General features: G+C 47.9%; 1 protein-coding gene across 1 annotated transcript in view; it reads left to right on the forward strand.

The window, feature by feature from the left end:
- Nucleotides 1-10,860: 10,860 nt before the first annotated feature.
- LOC106553795 (uncharacterized) overlaps nt 10,861-20,461 on the forward strand; it is a 56,035-nt gene continuing 46,434 nt past the window's right edge. Inside the window, exons 1-4 of the mRNA XM_087711347.1 lie at nt 10,861-10,971; nt 11,088-11,155; nt 13,254-13,386; nt 16,013-17,313. Coding sequence (XP_087567473.1) covers nt 11,099-11,155; nt 13,254-13,386; nt 16,013-17,313 — 1,491 coding nt within the window. The 5' untranslated portion in view covers nt 10,861-10,971; nt 11,088-11,098. The remainder of the gene's footprint in view (nt 10,972-11,087; nt 11,156-13,253; nt 13,387-16,012; nt 17,314-20,461) is intronic.

Here is a 20,461-nt window from a genome sequence, read left to right on the forward strand (position 1 = left end):
CGCCTCTCCGGCCACGAGAACGCGCACGGCGATCCCCCCCTCCCCGCAGGAGAATAAGAGGGGGGCGGAGCAACCCTAAGTCCCGCCTCTCCGCCGATCTCGCGCGCTGCCTTCCGCCTTCTGGGACTTCAACTCCCAGAATTCCCCCGTCAGCTTCTCGCTCCGCCTCCCGAGTATTTTTTTTTAATTTTCATAGCAAACATTCTTTACATGCTGTAGAAAGACTTCCGTGCCCCTGAGGGCAGGACAAGAAGCAATGGGTGGAAACTAATCAAGGAGAGAAGCAACTTAGAACTGAGGAGAAATTTCCTGACAGAAGAATTAATCAGAGGAACAATTTGCCTCCAGAAGTTGTGAATTCTCCAACACTGGAAGTTTTAAAAAAGATGTTGGATAACCATTTCTCTGAAGTGGTGTAGGGTTTCCTACCTAGGCAGGGGGGTGGACTAGAAGACCTCCAAGGTCCCTTCCAACTCTGTTATTCTATTCTATTCTAAAGAGGAGGCTGGGAGGGACCCACAGATCCTGGGGAGCAGAGTGGGGGGAGAAAGGAGCTGAGACCCCCCCCCCAAGAGAGACTTTGGGAAAGGGGTCAGAGGGCAAGGGAAGTGGGAACTTCAAGGCCCAAATCCCTTTGGAGCCCCCAAAGCTTCTTCCGTTAAAAGAGGAAGGAGACGGAAAGCGAAAGAGGGAAACTGAGGCATTTTCAGACCTAAATCCACAAATGCCACCAAAACTCTGTATAAGAAAAAGAATTTTGGCAGCTTCGGAAAATTCACTTTTTACTCTGAATATCAAACTTGAGACTTTGAAAGTCAAGCAAGAGGGGAGCCTGGAGCCCTTTTGGGAAGCCCCTTAATTTGGGGAGGGGACCAAGGACCTTTATATTCATTTTCCTCTTCGATTTTTAGGATTTTAACCACCACTTCTTCCACTTGATAAACATGTCCAACTTCTTCATCATATTTCACTTTTCTCTGGTTAAAGATATACTCCAAAGGGAGGTCTGTATGCTTTTCTTCTTATCACTCTCTATAAACAAGTAATGAGACTTTGGGAGTGCCAAGCCAAGATAATCAGTGAGAAAAGTAACAATGTTTCGTTTCCAATACACAAACCTTCCAGCATCTGAGTAGCAGTGTTATTGTTGCAATTTTCTTTGTTTCTTTTTGTATCTTTTTTGTATTTCAAGTTTTAAAAAAGCCTGATTCTTAAATGAGTTAGAAGAACACCCACAGTTATGAAAGAGGAGAATTTTAGTCCATAGGTTACAAAGAATGATAAAAGAAAAAAAATAGAAGAAAACTTAATCCATTCCTTTTAAAAGGCTTGCATAAATTCCATCCGTGAAGATAGCGTTTGAAAAGTAAGATAACCCCTGTCCAAAACCATTCCAAATTTAATTCCACCACTTATTTCTTCTGTTCTCCGATTTAAATTAATTTTAAGTTTTTTATAGGCAGTGTCTGTTAGGAATATAATCTAACGGTTGGGTTGGTAATATATAAATCATGTAACAATGCTATACCTGTTTCTTTAAATCATGCTGTAAATGTGATTGGTTACTGTTTCCTCATGGGGAACAAAGTGGGAAGCCCCGAGTGTGACGGGAACAATCTGTGGAGTCTTGAAAGGAATTACAGGACCTTCTCCTAGCTCGTGTTGCAGCTCCTCATCCTTTGCTGGATCTGTTTGTCTCATCGCACAGGCGGCGGGGAAGGTGAGCCGGCATCCCTTCAGCCCCCTGGTCTCTTTGGGGGAACCTGTGGTTTTAATGTGCTGGACTTGGCTCCCGCTATCTACAGATTCTGTGCTTGTGAATTGAGCTGCTTCGTTAAGGTTTGAGGTTTATTGGGATTTATATGCCGCCCTTTTCCCTGAGGGGACTCAGGGCGGCTTACAACCACAGGGGAGGGGAAGTGCAAGGTCAAAACAAAACAATTGGTGAACAAAAGAAAATTAATAAAACACAACTTTCATTCAGCAATCAAACACTCGGGCGGGCGATTGGAAACCTATTCCCAGGCCTGCTGGGAGAGCCAGATCTTGAGGGCTGCGCGGAAGGTCTGGATCGTGGTGAGGGTGCGGATCTCCATGGGGAGCTCGTTCCATAGGGCCGGGGCAGCAGCAGAGAAGGCTCTCCTCCGTGTGGTCGCCAGTCGGCATTGACGTTAACGTTTATTTTGGCTTGCGGTGGCTTCAGAGTGATCGGCGGATGTGCAGAGCGGCAAAATATTTGTGTCGCCTAACGTGCCCTTCCCCAGGTGAGGCCTCACTCACATTTGTGTCAACTTTACGGAATGTGGTTTTTTTTTTCTTCTTCAAAAAGCAGCTGGACTTTTTGAAGAAAACGTTTAGCTTCTCATCCAAAAAGCTTCCTCGGTTCCGATGGGGGGAAGGAATGGAAGGCTTGGATTTCTTTGCAGTCATCTGGTTGTTAGTTCTCTTCCTGAGAGCTCTTGAGGCCACCATCCTATTAGAATCTATCTTTCCACCCCCATCATCCTGCAGAAACTGATGAAGCTCCTTGGAGGAGAAGGAAAATGTTTGCTTCTTTCACCTCCTCAAGGAAAAAAAAAACAGTTGTTGCCTTTTTGAGGGGGCAGAAGTGGATTCCTATTAGTTTGGACCGGTTCGGCCAAACTGGTAGTATTTTGCCAGCCTGGGTTGCTGGAACCGGCAGCGACCCAGACTTGCCATGCCTCCAAACCAGTTCCCAGATTGGCGCAGCATGTTTTACCCCCATTTTTTAAATGTTCTGTGCATGCACAGACCTATTTATGGGCAACTATGCACGCGTGGAGCAAAGTTGTGCATGCCCCAAACCGGCAGATATGCCGGCAGCAACCCACCCCTTTGGGGGGGGGGGACACAACCATGACCTGGAGGACTGACAACCTCCACAGACGTTTACGGTATATTCACTACCAGGAGTAAGAATTAACTGTATTTGTTGACTTGGCTTTGCGTTTGACACCCAGCTGTTTTGTTAAGCAGAAACCCCAACCAATGAGGAGAGGTTGTGACAAAGGAGCAATTCTGCTTGGAAGAATATTAGGAAAAAGAACTGAAAATGTCTATTTGGCATAAGACATTTTTAATTACACAAAAGAATTGAGACTGGAAAACCTAACCCCCACCACCCACCACCCAAAAAGGATAATTGGAATAATTAGGAGCAACTGCACCTCCACTGCTTCTTGGATCAGGCACCGTAATCCCCCACTCAGCAGAACGAGGCAGGGAAGACTTGAACCCAGGATCACCCAGTGAATTCCACCGTGGGGAATCCCAGCATGGAAAAAAAGGAAGCATATAGCCCTACTCTCTGACTCTGGAGATGGATTTCCACCCTGAGTTCCTGGGTGGGGCGCTGAGCCTCATAGAGGAGCTCGACAGGATGCCAACCCTTGTATGGAGGCTGTCTTGTCAGGATCCGCATAGTGTGCTGCCCCAAAGAATATCTGCCTGGTGTTCACACGGCGGGAGAGACACCGGCCTGTTTTGCTCACAAACGTCTGGAGAAGCAAAGTATTTTCTCTGTGTTTGCCCTTCCCGAGAGTTCTTGTGATTCCTGCAGAACGAGACGGTTAACGGGAAAGTTGAACCTCCCAGCTTTGCAATTTCCTTTCCCATCAATTGGAGGCTTCGCTGATCTGGAGATCAATCGATCTGCTTAGCAACGGAAATCCTGGACCCAATCGTGGGCGTAAGTCGATGTCCACCGGTAGTGTGCTGATGTAAGTCACATTTCTGTCCTGGAGGAGATGTGACTTCCATCAGCACAGTTCAGGTGCCACGATTGGGTCCAGAATTTCCATTGCTAAGCAAGGCAGTCGGTAAGTGAGTCATGCCCAAGTGCACAATTTTGTCCACATGCCTTTCAGAAGATTTTGCGTCTTCCTTTGGCTGTTCCACTTTTTTTTTAAAACGTCTACAATTTTGGCCTTTCTAGCATTTATAATTGCATTGGTGTCAAATGTGAGTGTTGTACACCGCCCTGAGTGATACAGATGTGAAATGCGTGTGTGAAAGAGAGGGAATTAAAACATATGAACCTTTTTGATCTCTGCGGCACGAATCTTCTTACGTCTCCAAATCCGCGCTGAGTCCTGGCGGCACTTTGGCTTCAGCCCCGAAGGGCGCCTGCGCGGACCTCTCCTTCCCCCCCCTCGCCCGGCTGCCTTTCTAGGCGGCGGCGCTCGCTGCCTTTAACCCTTGCGCGGCTGCAGCGGTATTGGCGGGCGAGGAGATGGGAGGCGGGCGAGGAGATGGGAGGCGGGCGAGGCGGAGCGGCGGCCCCAGTCAAGCCAGCTTCAGAGTTGACATGCGTGTGCACTGACCACTGTTCGTGTGAATGTTGAACTGCACATGCAAATTTGGGCTGGCTTGCCACTTGCACAGCCTGGTTCTTTTATACACAAACACACACACACACAAACACACAAACACACACACATAGAGTCAAGGTTGAGGACTGCTGTCCTGGTAGGAAATAGAGCTCAAAATGGGGGGAAACGACCAGAAAGGTTGATGTTAAAGGAACTATTGCTGAAGTTCCCATGAGTGAAGTCATCCATTGCTCAGTTGAAGTTGAGTGACTTCAGGAAAAGGAGATACGGGACAGAGAGGAAAACAGTCATCTTGGAATACAGGTAGTCCTCGACTTACGACCACAGTTGGGAACAGCATTTCCGTTGCTAAGCAAGTCACGTCTGATTTTTATGACCTTTGTTTTGACAGTTCTTAAGCAAATCCCTGCAGCAGAGTTGGACAGTGAGGAGGTTGGGGTGGAACATGGGCCAGTCCTAGAGTCTGGGGAAGGCTCCGACGAGGGCTCTGCATCGGAGGGAGAGAGGGGGCCAGGGCCATCTGGGAGTTATGTGCTGCCTCTGGAGCCCCTCCCATAATACATAAAGGAGGAGCAAAGGCATGGGAGCCTTTGCAGGAAGCAACTTTGTTCATCCTGGTCGGTTTAAAGTCCGAAGCTCTGTTTTGACTCTGTGCTCCGTGTGGCCTTGCAAAGCTAATTGGCAATTAGGTCTTTGGCAGCGTTTCAAGGGAGATAAAGGTGGGTGCTTATCAGCCTTATCCCGAAAGACTTTGGCAGACTTCTGTCGGACTCTTTACAAACTATTGGTGACTCATTACGGGCTGTGAAGTTGTAAGCTGTAAGTTGAGGACTACCTGTTATACAGCTGGGTGACAATGGTTGGTAGGAGCCCAGGAAAAGACAACCTCAGAACAAGCAGAAGGATGCGAAATGAAGCGAAGCCTCTTCTAGATCCTGCAAAAGGTAAAAAAAAGAAAATGCGGAGGTGAAGAGGAGAAGGCACATGTGCTTAGTTGATATTTGGATTGGTGGTGAGATTCAAAATTTTTTACTACTGGTTCTGTGGGTGTGGTGTTGCTTGGTGGGCGTGGCAGGGGAAGGTTACTGCAAAATCCCCATTTCCTCCTAATCAGCTGGGACTCGGGAGGCAGAGAATAAATGGGGGCGGAGCCAGTCAGAGGTGGTATTTGCTGGTTCTCTGAACTATTCAAAATTTCCACTACCGGTTCTCCAGAACGGGTCAGAACCTGCTGAATACCACCTCTGGTGGGCGCCGCCTTATGTCCCCCGCCCCCAGGCCCCAGCACTCTCCTCTGACTCCTGGGGTCCCTCGGTGGTCCCATCTCCCCCCCCAGCCCTCAACTTGTGTTCCTAAGGCACCCCAAGTCCCCTCCTTGCAGGAGGCAAAGGAACAGGGCGTGGAGCAGCTGCACTGAAGGATCCCTTTGGGATTCCCTGTCAGAGAGCTTTTGGGGTACCCACTGTGGGAGAAAGGTGGATGTGAAAGGTCCCTTCCAGATGCGTTGCCATTGGGCCCTGTGGCAGGGGTGGGGTTCAAAAACTTTTACTACTGGTTCTGTGGGTGTGGCTTGGTAGGCATGGCATGCTTGGTGGGCGTGGCAGGGGAAGGATACTGCAAAATCCCCATTTCCTCCCGATCAGCTGGGACTCCGAGTGGGCTCTCCTGCCTGTGTCCTGTGAGTGAGTGGGCGCGGTGTCACTGGAGGCGAGGCAGCTGTCTTGGGGATGAGAGGTTCAATCGGGATCCCTGCCTGGGGGGGGGGGGGGAGGCTGGGACCCCACAGCTGCCAGACAGAATTCTTGGATTACTCAGAGTAGGAAATTCTCATCTCGGCACCTTCCCCACAACTCCCTCCCCACCTCGGCCACAACCGACAGAGGAGTCCGTCTCCGTCCTCCTGTGGGAAGGGAGGGAGGGAGGCTCCTGCAGGCTCCCGCCTCTCTTGCCCTCGGCTCCTTTCCCAAAGTCAGGCCTGGGATCCCACCACCACCAGCCCCTTTCTTCCCCTCTTCCCCCTGGAGCACTAAGGGTCTCTTCCAGCCCCTGGCCCCCACCCGCCCAGCCCCTCCTTACCGGGGTTTTCCTTCCCCGCTTCGCTTCTAGGGACCTGGCCCCAGCGCAGCTTCTAGGGAGACCCCAGCAGAGCTCATGGACGCTTCCAGCCCCAGAGAGGGAATTGGTGGGTCCGCAGTGGGCTTTAGAACTGGAAGTGCCCTTGAAGACGTGGAAGAACCAATGAGAATTCTCCCTTCTGCAACGTCACCAGTCTCCGGCCAGAGTCCTTTGTGACTTCACCCACGAGGGGAGAAAGTTCAGAGCCGGGAGAGAAGCGGAGAAAGTGGGCGTGGGAGGGAGGGAGCTCACGGGGGTCTTCCAGGCCGGCGAAAAGCTCCGAATTCTTACCGGTTTCATCCTGACCTTCCCGGTTGCGGTTTGTGCGCCGACTGGATCTTGAGATGCTCCGTCCTGAGAATCGGACCGCCGGACCGTCCCCGCGACTGTTTCACCGATGCCCCAGGGAGGAAAACCCCTCCCAACCTCGCTCTGAAGTCGCCAGGAGAGAAAATCCTCCCATTTCTCCAAGCTTGGAGGAAGTGACAGAAATGACGCCTCGCCCCCGAGCCTTGGAAAATCGTCCCACGGGGAGAGCAATTCCACGGGGACTGGAGAATCGGCAGCCCCGCCATTGAGATCACACACACACCCTCCCAGGGCAGAGGTGGTATTCAGGAGGTTCTGGCCAGTTCTGGGGAAGTGGTAGCGGAAATAGTTCGGAGAACCGGTAAACACCACCCCTGGCTGGCCCTGCCCCCATCTATTCTCGAGGACCACCCTGAGACAGCTCTGCACTGGCTTCTTTCCAAGGCGGGAAAGGGGTGGACATTTCTTGCCTCCCTCCCTTCGGTAAAACAGCAGTCTGGGAGTGGGGTGGGGAATCCCACTGTCCCGGCTGATTCGAATCGGTCAAGGTCCAGTCAGAGCACAACCCACACCTGGGTGGGTCGGAACTGAAACGATGAGAAGAGTTTGGGCGGAGAGAGAGGGAGGGAGGGAGGGGGAGAGAGGGAGGGAGAGGGAGGACGGTGAGAGGGAGGGAGGGGGGGAGACAGGGGGAGTGGGAGAGAGGGAGGGAGTGGGGAGAGAGGGAGAGAAGTGGGAGAGAGGGAGGGACAGAGAGAGGGGAGATGGAGTGTGAGAGAGAGAAAGGGGAGAAGGAGGGAGGAAGAGAGAGGGAGAGGGGGAGAGAGGGAGGGAAGAGGGAGAGGGAGGGGCAGAGAGGGGGAGGGGGAGAGAGAGGGAGAGAGGGAGGGAGGGGGAGGGAGGGAGAGGGGGCAGATGGAGGGAGAGGGAGGGGAGACAGTGGGAGAAGGAGGGAGGGGGAGAGAGAGACAGGAGAGAGGGGGGAGAGAGAGGGAGAGGGAGGGAGGAAGAGAAAGGGAGGGGAGAGAGAGGGGGAGAGAGGGGGAGAGAGGGAGGGAGGGAAAGAGGAAGGGGTTCCCCCCTCCCCATTGAGATCAACAACAGCGATTCTTGAACCAAAACTGACCTCCTATTTCAATGGGTCAACCCCCCACAACCCCCCAGGGCAGCCCCTTTTCCAGTAACAGACAGGTTTTGACCGAGGGCGAGGCCTTGAGGAGGGCGTGGGGGAGGGGCAGCCCCACCCAGGACAGAGATTTGGCCACAGTTTGGATGAGGGGCCAGAGAATGTGTCTCTGCTTGTCTGAAGCATCAGAGGACTCCCCGCCTCAGAGACCTCCCCCCAAGTCCTCTGGCTGCAGGGGTGCGACTCCCCTCCCTTCTGGCATCCACTGCAGCCCCACTCCATGCTCAGTGGGGAGGGCAAAAGGAAATCCATACTCCCCTGTGGGGCTGGCCTAAAGGGGCCCCTTGAGCTGTGACCTCCCCAAGACTGAAGGAAGCCCCCTCCCACTTTCTCCACTTCTCTCTCTGCGCTGAACTACCCTATGTGTGATTTTAACCACTTTTTCATCCTTTTAAATTTTTTGTTTGGCTGACTGTAGCTAACCGCTTTGTTTGACATTGTCGACGCCAAATGTGGTCGAATCTTTTCATTTTTCTCATTTTTATTTGTGGCCTAATGACATATCCCTGCCTTAAACTCTCCAAGGGGCCTAAGCTTCCTAGTTACATTTCTTGAAGTGAGTTTCCTACTCAATCCCTTTGTAAAAAAATATTTTCCCTCATGATTGTTTAGCTTTATATTCCTTTTTCAGGGCCTTCCTTTTCTTTCATCACAAGAGGCCCTTTCTGCTCCCCCTTCGCTGAGAGGCTGAGCTAATAGTTTGAGAAGGGCCGCTGTATGTATTGAATTAAAGACTGAATTAAGCTGTAAAAATGTTTCTTTCCCCTCATCATAGTTTAGATTTATATTTCTCTTCCACGACCTTCCTTCCTTAATTTTGTAATTCCACCTTTTCTTCCAGTCAGAAACGAACCACCCTTCCCCCCCCCCTCTTCCTTTCTCAACGAAGGAGCCTCGTTATGAGGTAAAATTTTCGGAATATCCAGAGATTTCAAGGTTTTTCATTCATTTTGGAACTGGTTTTCTTTTTTTTTCTTTTCGTTCAGGGTCGGCCATGCCTTTCCCTACTATCAAGCCCATCGTTCCCGCCCTTTCCTTTTCCCCTCAGACGCGCTCCGCTTTCCCGCCTTTTCTACAATCCTGGCGCTTGGCGGCAAATCCGCCAGGGGGCGCGCTCTGCCCTGAGAAGGGGATGTAAGGCGCTCCCCCATTGGCCCACTGAAGGGTGAACGTCACGGCTGCCTTTCCAGGGGAGGCTCCGAGGCGACTGAGGTCACAAACGCTCCGGGAAGACGCGCGCGGAGCCTCCGCTTAGTCCTCCTCGCTCCGCAGGAGGCGCAGAGGCTGCGGGAGATCCAGACGTGCCCCGGGTGAGGGGAGGGGGCGGGGCTCTTCCAGTGGAAAAGGAGGCGGAGAAGGGAAGAGACCCGCGCCCGGCCTTCCTCCGGCTTCAACCCCGGGTCCCATGTTCCCCAGCCGCCCCCTCCATGCAGGGGGAAGCGGGGATGCCAGGAAGACGGCGGGGATCTGAGGAAGAGCCGGAGTGGGGAGGTGGCGGGGACGGTCGCCCAGCAGGAGAGGAGAAAAGCCGGGCGAGGAGGAGGCAGGATTCGCACTGGGCTCCCCGAGGACCCGATCCTGTCTTTTGAGGGGGAGAGAAGCGAGGGGGGGCCGCTCCACCTGCCTCCTTCCCGGTCCTGCTCTGGGGGGGGGGGGGCTTCGGCCCTGCACTGGAATGAGCCACTTGGGGTTCCGGGCAGGTTGGGTGAAGGTTGTTCAGTGGCTGAATTCCACTTTCTAATTCTTACCTTTTCTTTTTCTTTCCATCTCAGATACAGAAACTGGAATCCATTTGTGGTCTTTGCAAGGCAAACTTTTCTCTTGGGGGGGGGGGGCAGGAGCAGAATAACTTGCAGAGATCCGTCCTGGGGCCCCAGAAATGGTCCCGTGAAGGAAAATTTGGATTTGGATTTTGGATTTTTTGGCCCACTGGAGGGTGGAAAAGGCATCTGGAGACCCACCAGAGTCCTTGGACCCATCTGAAGTTGCTCTGCAGGATGGAGACAGAACCTTTTGCTAAGGAGGGAAGCAGAAAAGATCCTTCAACTGTTCAGCCTGGGAGCTATGGGGAGATCGGGACAAAAACTGGGCAGAAGATCCTGGAGGAGGAAACCATCCTCCCTTCTGAAGTTCAGCCCTGGAACTTCATCCATTACCGGGAGGCTGAAAGTCCCCGAGGACTTTGCAGCCGACTCCATGATGTTTGCAGGCGATGGCTGAGACCAGAAAAACACTCCAAAGCCCAGATGCTGGACCTGGTGGTTCTGGAGCATCTCCTGGGTCTCCTGCCCCCAGAGATGGAGGGCTGGGTGCGGGAATGTGGAGCAGAGAGCAGCTCCCAGGCGGTGGCCCTGGCCGAAGGCTTCCTCCTGAGCCAGGCGGAGGAGCAGAAGGAGCAGGACGAGTTGCAGGTGAGAGACTTTAGGGAGCTCAGAAGGGAATAGAGAAAGTGTCTGAATACTTCACCCCTCCTTCCCAAACTTCTCTGACATTCATTATATGTGTCAATTCAATAGCAGTGGACTTATATACCGCTTCATAGGCCTTTCAGGCCTCTCTAAGCGGTTTACAGAGAGTCAGCATATTGCCCCCAACAATCTGGGTCCTCATTTTACCCACCTCGGAAGGATGGAAGGCTGAGTCAACCCTGAGCCGGTGAGATTTGAACCGCTGACCTGCTGATCTAGCAGTAGCCTGCAGTGCTGCATTTAACCACTGCGCCACCTTGGCTCACCTATTCACCTATTCTTGTAGGACATTGTTCCATTGTTTTCTCATTCAACCTCACAGGTGGATATTGGGGGCTTTGAGGTTCTGTTCCGAATATAAGAATCCACTTTGTTTTGTGTGATGTACATTAATTCTGCTTCTTTTTTCCTTCCTCCTATTTGAAGTGTTGCACTGCGGAGATCAGAGATCCCGAGGGAGAGAAGAACCCATCAAATCCCCCTCAGGAGCTATTTTTCAGGAGGATCCCTTGGGAAGATCAATGTCAGGACACCTCAGAAGGTAATAGAAGATCCTCCGATTGCCCATCTGTCTTACTTTCGCTCTCTCTTCTCTTCTATAGAATACCTCCTCCTATTTTTCTAATTATGCATTTTGAAATTATTTATTCCTTTCAGAGAAACAAAGAATGAAGCTTTCTGGTTTTTATGACGGAGATCAAACAGCGGTTGAACCTCCAAATCAAGTAAGAAAGGGAAAATATATTAGATTTGTATTCTTCTTTAAGGAAATGAAGTGGATGTGCAGAGTGATCTCTTTTTTTATTTCGTCCCCTATTTGGCCTGGATTATTTTTGTGTTCTTCTGCAACATGGAGAGCAGGATAGCAGGTTCAAGTTGCTGTCAGCCAGCGTAGCTTCCTCTGGTTATCTTCTTCTGCTAGGTACTTCTCCAACTTTGAGTTTACAAGGAGCAATTTTTAAAAAATCCTTCAAGAAATGGGAATAAATTTATCACAGTGGCAGGAACTGCTAGAGACTCTTTTTTTTTTTGGTAATTCTTTGAATTGTGCAAGGCTAATGAAAAATGAATAAATGCCACATGGTACTTTGGGCTACAAAATAATTTCCAATCCTCTCATTTGTGCCTCAATTAGGGGATCAAACTTTCCCACTTTACCTTCCCAGGGATTTTTCTCTTCCTTGTTTTCTTCCTTTCAGCCAATGGCTCAGACTACTAGATCAATCAATGTCAGAGAGAGCGATAGATCAGTTGATCCAGAAGTGGGATTACTTTGCTGAAAGGCATTGGAGGTTTTGCAGAATCAATCAACTTGATAAAACTTCCCCAAATATTTCTTCAGTGAAAGCAGTTTTCAAATTTGCCCATTTTCTCACCTAAAATTAGGACTTGTATGATGCACAGCCATATAATTTAGTGCATATCTTTGCTTTTGGAATTTAGAGAAGAATAGAACAGAATAACAGAGTTGTAAGGGATCTTGGAGGTCTTCTAGTCTAACCCCCTGCTCAGACAGGAATCCCTATAATATTTCAGATAAGTGGCTGTCCAATTCCTTCATAAACACCTCCAGTGTTGGAGCACCCACAATTTCTGTAGGCAAATCATTCCACTGATTAATTGTTCTCACTGTCAGGAAATTCCTCTTTACTTGTAGGTTGGTTCTCTCCTTGAATAGTTTCCATCCATTGCTCCTTGGAACACTGGTGTCATGTCACGCCGTAGTCCCGTGATGGCAAACCTATGGCATGCGTGACACAGGTGGCATATGGAGCCATTTGTTAGGGCACACCAGGGGTTGCCCTGTCAGCTCCAGTGCACAAGCATGTGCTAGCCAGCTGAATTCAGCTTTCTTTTTGGCCATTTTGCGCCTTTGGGAGGCTACCCTGAAGCCTCCGGAGGGTGAAAAGTGGCCCTATGGGCAACCTGGGAGTTTGGGAACAGACTCCCAGTTTGTGCATTGGACCGTTTTTCGTTACCGTGTCCGAACCTCTGGGTTGACGACTCCAAAGGACCTCGGAGGGGGCGGGGGAGGCTGTTTTTGTCCTCCCCTCCTCCTGTAAAGTCTCTGGAGCCTGGGGAGGGCGAAAAAGCGCATCGAAAGTGTGGTGGAGGGCTGGTCGCACGACCCCGCTGCGCTCCCCCCGCTTTTGGCACGCGATCCAAAAAAGGTTTGCAATCACTGCCCTAGTCCTTCTTTTCATGAAACTAGACATACCCAATTCCAGCAACTGTTGTTTATATCTTTTAGCCTCCCGTCCACTAATAATTTTGGTTGCTCTTCTCTGCACTCTTTTTAGAGTCTCGAGATCTTTTTTACATCTGGCTGCCAAAACTGGATGTAATATTCCAAGTGAGGTCTTATCAAGGCATTATAAAGTGGTACTAACACTTTATGTGATCTCGATTCTATCCCACTTAATGCAGCCTAGGATTCTGGGTTTGTTTGGGTTTTTTTTGGGGGGGGGGGGCAATTGTAGCCTACTGCTGACTGATGTTTAAGTGGTTGTCCACTAGGACTCCAAGATCCCTGTTGCACTTCTGTTGAGCAAGGTATCACCTGTTCTATGTCAGTGCATTTTGTTTTTCTTTCCTAAATGTAGAGCCTTAACATTTCTCACCATTGATTCTCATTTTGTTAGATGGGTCCCAATCTATTGACCCTTCTATATCTGGAGCTTATCTTCTGGAGTGTTGGTATCCCTGTCAATTTGGTCTTTTCTTGAAGTTTGATGAGTTCTCCTTCTATCCTCTTGTCTAAATGATTGATAAGATGAACAGATCTTGCGAATCCTCCTGTTCTGTTCTTGTTTCCTTCTTCAGGAGAGTCTTGTGTCCTTCGAGGAGGTGGCTGTGTGTTTCTCTGAGGAGGAATGGTCTCAGCTGGATCCTGACCAGAAAGCGCTGCATTCGGAAGTCATGCTTGAAAACCATAGGAACGTGGTCTCTCTTCTAGGTAAGAGTTTTCTAGTCCCCAATCAGAGAGTTCAAGAAGACAGATTATAGTTAGGTTTTTTGTTAAAAAATCAGTCATCTGATATCGTCTCCTGGGAGGGAGAAGGAAAGTATCTGGCTTTCTCATGCTCCAAGGAAAGAAAGCATCAATGTCTCTTTGCTTAGATACTTTCTCTGCCATTTCTTATCTGTATCTTTCTATTTCTCTTTGAACTTATCTGTGGAGGCTGGAAAAAAGGAGGTGTGCTTTTATGTCTTTTCTGAAGGTCACATGAGAGGAGTGTGTTGTCATTTGTCCTCTGAAGCCTCCGAAATTTACACTTTTACACTCAGCCCATGGAAGAGCATTCTCCCAATTCAATTCAAGAACAAAGCCCTCATGCAATGTCACTCAGAGCATCCTAGGGTACAGGTAAATCCCGAGTTAGACAGTTCACTTAGCAACTGTTCCAAGTAATGACTAGCCCTCCCCCAACTACTTCAGACCCAGTTCCGAAATTATGAGTATTGCAGCACCAACAGCCATTGTTCATACTCACGAATGACAGCAGAGGCTCTGCAATATTCGCCCTACCTGTTACCCCACCACACCCCATAGGGACCTACCGTATTTTTCAGACTAAGATGCCTCCCCCCCCCCAAAAAAAAAGTGGGTGGAAATGTCTCTACATCTTATAAAGCAAATACAGGCCTCTTTTGGCTTCCCAAACCCTCCATGTATTCCCATTTCTGCCTTCCCTGGTATCCAGAAGCACTCTGCAGGCCAAAAACAAGCCCACTTTTGGCCTCCATAGGCCTCCATATATCACGTTTTTGCTCTCCCCTGCATCAGGGAGGCTGAAAATAGGATGCACAGAGGGTTTGGGAGACCAAAAATGCCCCCCTTTTTGGCCTGCAGAGTGCTTCTGGATGCCAGAGAGGGGAAAGTTGGGACGCACAGAGTAAAAAAGATGTTGAGACTCTTGAAAGAGTGCAGAGAAGAGCAACAAATATGATGAGGGGCCTGGAGGCTAAAACATGAAGAACGGTTGCAGGAACTGGGTATGTCTAGTTTAATGAAAAGAAGGACCAGGGGAGACATGATAGCAGTCTTCCAATATCTCAGGGGCTGCCCCAAAGAAGAGGGAGTCAAGCTGTTCTCCAAAGCACCTGAGGGTAGAACAAGAAGCAATGGGTGGAAACTAATCAAGGGGAGAAGCAACTTAGAACTGAGGAGAAATTTCCTGACAGTTAGAAGAATTAATCAGTGGAACAGAAATTGCCTCCAGAAGTTCTGAAAGCCCCAACACTGGAAGTCTTTAAGAAGATGTTGGATAGCCATTTGTCTTAAATGGTATAAGGTTCCTGCCTAGTTTAGTTTAGTTTAGTTTTATTAAACTTGTATGCCGCCCTATTCCCCGAGGGGACTCAGGGCTGCTAACAAACTAAATAGGGAAAAGGGGAAGTACAAAAAACAAGAAGACAAGACAAATACAAAAAAACAAATTAAAAACTCGTCAACAGCCGCAACAATTCGAGTGGGGCTGGGAACTCATCAGCCCCACTCGAAGGCAGTGGGTTGGACTAGAAGACCACCAAGGTCCCTTCCAACTCTGCTGTTATATTCAAGCTTATGCCTCCTGCTTTGGTGACTTCATTGAGTCACCTCATTCTCTGTCATCCCCTTCTCCTTTTGCCCTCCATCTTTCCCAGCATTAGGCTCTTCTCCAGTGAGCCCTTCCTTCTCATTAGTTGGCCAAAGTATTTGAGTTTCATCTTCAGGCTCTGGCCTTCTAAACAGCAGTCAGGGTTGATCTCCTCTAGGACTGACTGGTTTGATCGCCTTGCAATCCAAGGGACTCGCAGGAGTCTTCTCCAGCACCATAGCTCAAAGGCCTCAATTCTTTGGTGCTCAGCCTTTCTTATCGTCCAACTTCACAACCATGCATTGAAACTGCGAAAACCATAGCCTTGACTATGCACACTTTTGTTGGTAGGGTGATGTCTCTGCTTCTTAGTATGCTATCTAGATTTGCTATAGCTTTCCTCCCCAGGAGCAAGCCTCTTTTAATTTATTGGCTGCAGTCTCCATCTGTGGTGATTTTGGAGCCCAGGAAAATAAAATCTGTCACTACCTCCATTTCTTCCTCATCTATTTGCCAATAATTGAGAGGGCCGGATGCCATGATCTTAGTTTTCTTAATGTTGATTTTCAAGCCAACTTTTCAATTCTCCTTCACCCGCATCAAGAGGCTCCTTAGTTCCTCTTCACTTTCTGCCATTAGAGTAGTATCATCTGCATATCTGAGGTTGTTGATAATTTCTCCCAGTAATTTTAATTCTAACTTTTGATTCATTTGCCCCACCTTTCTCATGATGTGCCCTGCATATAAGTTAAATAGGCAAGGCGACGGTATACAGCCTTATATACAGCATATATAGATGATAATTGTAAAGAAAGAGATGTTTTCTAGGTATTTTCAAAGCTTTCAGACTCATGAATATAGAAATCATCGTATCTATATCACATGTAAGCATGCAAACATACAACCTAATGGAATTTCTGAGAAATTCAGAAGGAAATTCACTTGACTTTGATCTTTTTCCTCTAACCTTGTTATCGTTTTCATTTCTCTTTTGCTCTGAAGGTAATAATGGGCAGGAGAATCAAGATTCCTGTGAACTGTTCCAAGTGATCAGTGCTAAAGATGGAATGGGGAAGTTTGGAATTCGAATGAAATTCGAAAGCTATGAGAGAAACCAGTTAAATAATTGGAATCAGGAAAGGTCATCTTACACTGATGCTCTGATGCAAGACTTTCTTTCCCAACAAGAGAAAATAAGGAAAAAATATACCGGAAAAAGTGTGACGCTAATCAAAGCTAAAGTAAATGAACACTATTTAACCCAAAACAAAGGAGATGATGCTGTAAGAAGACGCATGGACCAAATTTACAATGGGACATTCATTCTTTCCCTTGGAAGTAATTTCCTTACATCTCACAAAGCGATTGATACAAAAGAGAAGCCTTATAAATGTTTGGAATGTGGAAAATGTTTTGGCACAAATGGGCATCTTAATTCCCATAAGATGACCCACACAGGGAAGAAACCATATAAGTGCATAGAGTGTGGAAAGACCTTTGCTCATAGCAGTACACTTAGTTCCCATAAAAGGATCCACACAGGAGAGAAACCATTTAAATGCATGGAGTGTGGAAAGACCTTTGCTCATAGCAGTACACTTAGTTCCCATAAGATGATCCACACAGGGGAGAAGCCGTATAAATGCATGGAGTGTGGAAAGACCTTTGCTCATAGCAGTACACTTAGTTCCCATAAGATGATCCACACAGGGGAGAAGCCATATAAATGCCTGGAGTGTGGAAAGACCTTTGGTTATAGCCGAACACTTACTTCTCATAAGAAGGTCCACACAGGGGAGAAGCCGTATAAATGCATGGAGTGTGGAAAGACATTTACTCGTGGCAGTGGACTAAGAAGCCACAAAAAGATCCACTCAGGAGAGAAACCATTCAAATGCATGGAATGTGGAAAGACCTTTTCTAAAAGTGGTAATCTTATTTCCCATAAGATGATCCACACAGGGGAGAAACCATATAAATGCATGGAGTGTGGAAAGACCTTTGCTCAATACAGTACACTTAGTTCCCATAAGATGATCCACATAGAGGAGAAGCCATATAAATGCCTGGAGTGTGGAAAGACATTTGGTTATAGCCGAACACTTACTTCCCATAAGATGGTCCACACAGGGGAGAAGCCGTATAAATGCATGGAGTGTGGAAAGACATTTACTCATGGCAGTGGACTAAGAAGCCACAAAAAGATTCACTCGGGAGAGAAACCATTTAAATGCATGGAATGTGGAAAGACCTTTTCTCAAAGAGGTAATCTTATTTCCCATAAGATGATCCACACTGGAGAAGCCATATAAATGCATGAAATGTTGAAAGTGTGAAGTTTCCAAGAGTTGGCCTAATTAATTTACCAACCTCGAGACAAGGTTTTAAAAAAAGCATTCATTTATTAGGACTAACATCTTGGCAAGGACTTCTGTGGAGCCGAAACTAAATTCCACTTAATGGCATCTGAACTTTACCCCTGTGTCCCCTCCCCTCTGGTTGACGTCATTAATCACATTCTCCAACAGGACCTTATGGCAGGGTTCTGGACATCCACATTCACATCCCAGTACAGAAATATGAGACTCTTACTCTGGCCAAAAGTATGCATGGCATTTCCCCCCACTCCTCAAGTTGATAGTAGTCATGGAAACACTTTAGACGTTGACAGAGTTTCGCTGAGGATGGTTGTCATCTCAAAACGATCCACACTCAAGAGAAACTAGCAATAGCAATTCCACTTAGACTTATATACCACTCTACAATGCTTTACGACACTCTCTGAGCCGTTTATGAAGTCAGTGTATTGTCCTCAGCAATCTGTGACCTCATTTTAGCGACCTCAGAAGGATAAAAGGCTGTATCAACCATGAGCCGGTCAGGATCGAACTCCTGGCTATGGACCATTAGTCTGTAGTACTGCATTCAAATCAGTGACCCACTATGTCTCTATAAATTTGTTTGTGTATGCATATTGTGCCTTTGTGATCCAAAAGAGGGAAGGTTGAATCCAACAAAATGAAACTGTGGAGGGACCTCTGGAGTCCAAATGGATGATCACTTAAACATAAGTCAAGTCTGTGCGGCAGCAGCCAAGAAAGCTAATAGAATCCTTGATTGCATAAAGAGAGGCATAGAATCAAAATCATGTGCATTATTAGTACTATTGTATAAAGCCTTAGTAAGCCTGTACCTGGATTACTGCATCCTGTTGACCATCACATTACAAAAAAGATGGTTAGACTTTGGAGAAAGTGCAAACGAGCAGCTAAGATGATTAAAGGCCTGGAGACTAAAACATGAAGAACAGTTGCAAGTTTTGTGTTTGGCTGGTCTACAGAAAAGAAGGATTAGGAGTGACACGATAGCAGTATTCCAGTACTTGAGAGGCTGCCACAAAGAGTAGGGGGGTCAATATATTTTCCAGAGCACTTAATGAGAATCTTCCTTACACTGAACACGATTAAGCAGTGGAACAGCTTTCCTTCAGACAGTGAGGTTGCTTCATCACTGGACATATTTAAGAAGTGACTGTATAGTCACTTGTCTGAAAGAGATCCTAATAAAGTGTTGCTTTTTCTTCAGTAGCTGATTAATTCCTGGCTTTTCTGCAAATTCTGAAAAATGGAGGTTGGAGGTGGCAGGTTGGAAGGAGGGGGAGAAGGGCAGTCTGGACTTTCCCCTGCTGAGACCCTCTTCCCAGCTTCATTTCAGAGCTCTTTCTTGTGAGGGAGGGACGAAGATCCTCTAGACTGTCCCCAGGGAGTCTAGGACTGCTTGACCCTCCAACCCCCCCCTCCACGCTCTCCTGCTCAGCAGAGACCCCCACTCAGGGCTTATGGCTGCAACCATCCACCTGGCAGCCACTTCGCCTGAAATCCACCTGGATTAAGACTGGTTAAAACTGAAAGCCACCAGATCCAGAAAGATCCCAAATGCTCTGCATGCTGTGATCCTCCATTCCTGAAATTGAAGGATCAGACGATGGAATTTATGCCCAGATGAGGCCCTGGGGATCAGAGGAAGGGTCACATGTGGAGGTAGGCCCCGTGTGTGGATGGAATGGACATGAGAGTGAGGAATATGAATTCTAATAAAACATTTTCTCTGATCTTCATTTCTTTGCCTTACAACAAACAGATAAGAGCTTTGCTATTTCCTGTCTTCTCTCACTGCAGGAGGAGGTGGGGAGTGGGTCTGTGCGCTGCCTCACACAAAACCTCTTTTATTCTGCTCTGCAATAGGAAGGGGTCTGCGTGAGACAGAAGTTAGCACCTTACCTATTAGAAAACTGCTAGCCAGAATATTAGACACAAAAATAGCTCGCTTATAAGAAAAAACCCCAAAACCACATAGCTGATCTGGGATTTTGTTCTGTGGCCGTGGCTTGATGGCCATGTGACTGGGTGAGCATGGCCAATTCAAAATAACTCACATCAAGGGGTGCCTTTCCCGGCCCCTCCTCGCCACTCCTTGTCACGCCCAGCCTCAACGTATCTATAGTTCTGTAAAAATGCTGTTCACTTTTATTTGACTTTATTATCTGCATCTACATACCTACTATAGATGTACTTTCACGGACCACTGAAAGGAGGAAATGGCTCAGATGTTTTGCACAAGAGTGATAGACAGATAACAAAACAGGCTTTTGAGGGGCTACCACAAAGAAATATATTTTCCAAAGAAGCAGAAGGCAAAACAAGAAGCAATAGATAAAAACTGTACCAAGAGAGAAGCAACCAAACTTCCTGACTGTGAGAACAATTAACCAGTGGAACTACTTGCCTCCAGACGTTCTGGGTGCTTGATCACTTGGAAGTTTTGAAGAAAAGAGTGGACAGCCATTTCTCTGAAATGGTATAGGGTTCCCCCCCACAAGTCCCTTCTAAACCTTCTTCTGATACCATCCCCAGGCCTTCCGCTCAGATTTTGGCATTTTCAGTTTTCCTGCTGAGGAGGGGGTTGGACTAGAAGACCTCCAAAGTCCCTTTCAACTATTATTCCATTATTCCTCAGAAACACACACTCAATTTAAGCAAATCCCCTTGTTTTGGAGACTTTAGAATCAGAAGGTACCTTGGAGCGGTAGTGGGCTGCAACCCGGAGAATCTGTGGAGCAGCATTTTGTACTCTTGCAAACTTTGTAGTATTAGAACAATGTGGAATGCAGTTTCCTGAATCTCAAAAAGTGTTATTGGTGTTAAAGACTGGATGAAACATGAGACATAGTTTCTGCAGTGTTTGAGCAAAGGTTTTTCCACACTCCATGCATTTATATGGCTTCTCCCCTTTGTGGATCATCTTATGGGAAATAGGAGTACCTCTTTTAGCAAAAGTCTTTCCACACTCTATGCATGAGCCAAGGTGGCGCAGTGGTTAAATGCAGCACTGCAGGCTACTGCTAGATCAGCAGTTCAGCGGTTCAAATCTCACCGGCTCAGGGTTGACTCA

Source organism: Thamnophis sirtalis, unplaced genomic scaffold (assembly GCF_051295495.1).
Source record: "Thamnophis sirtalis isolate CommonGarterSnake01/CBP01778 unplaced genomic scaffold, rThaSir2_p1.2 scaffold_3, whole genome shotgun sequence".
NCBI classification, from domain to species: Eukaryota; Metazoa; Chordata; class Lepidosauria; order Squamata; family Natricidae; genus Thamnophis; species Thamnophis sirtalis.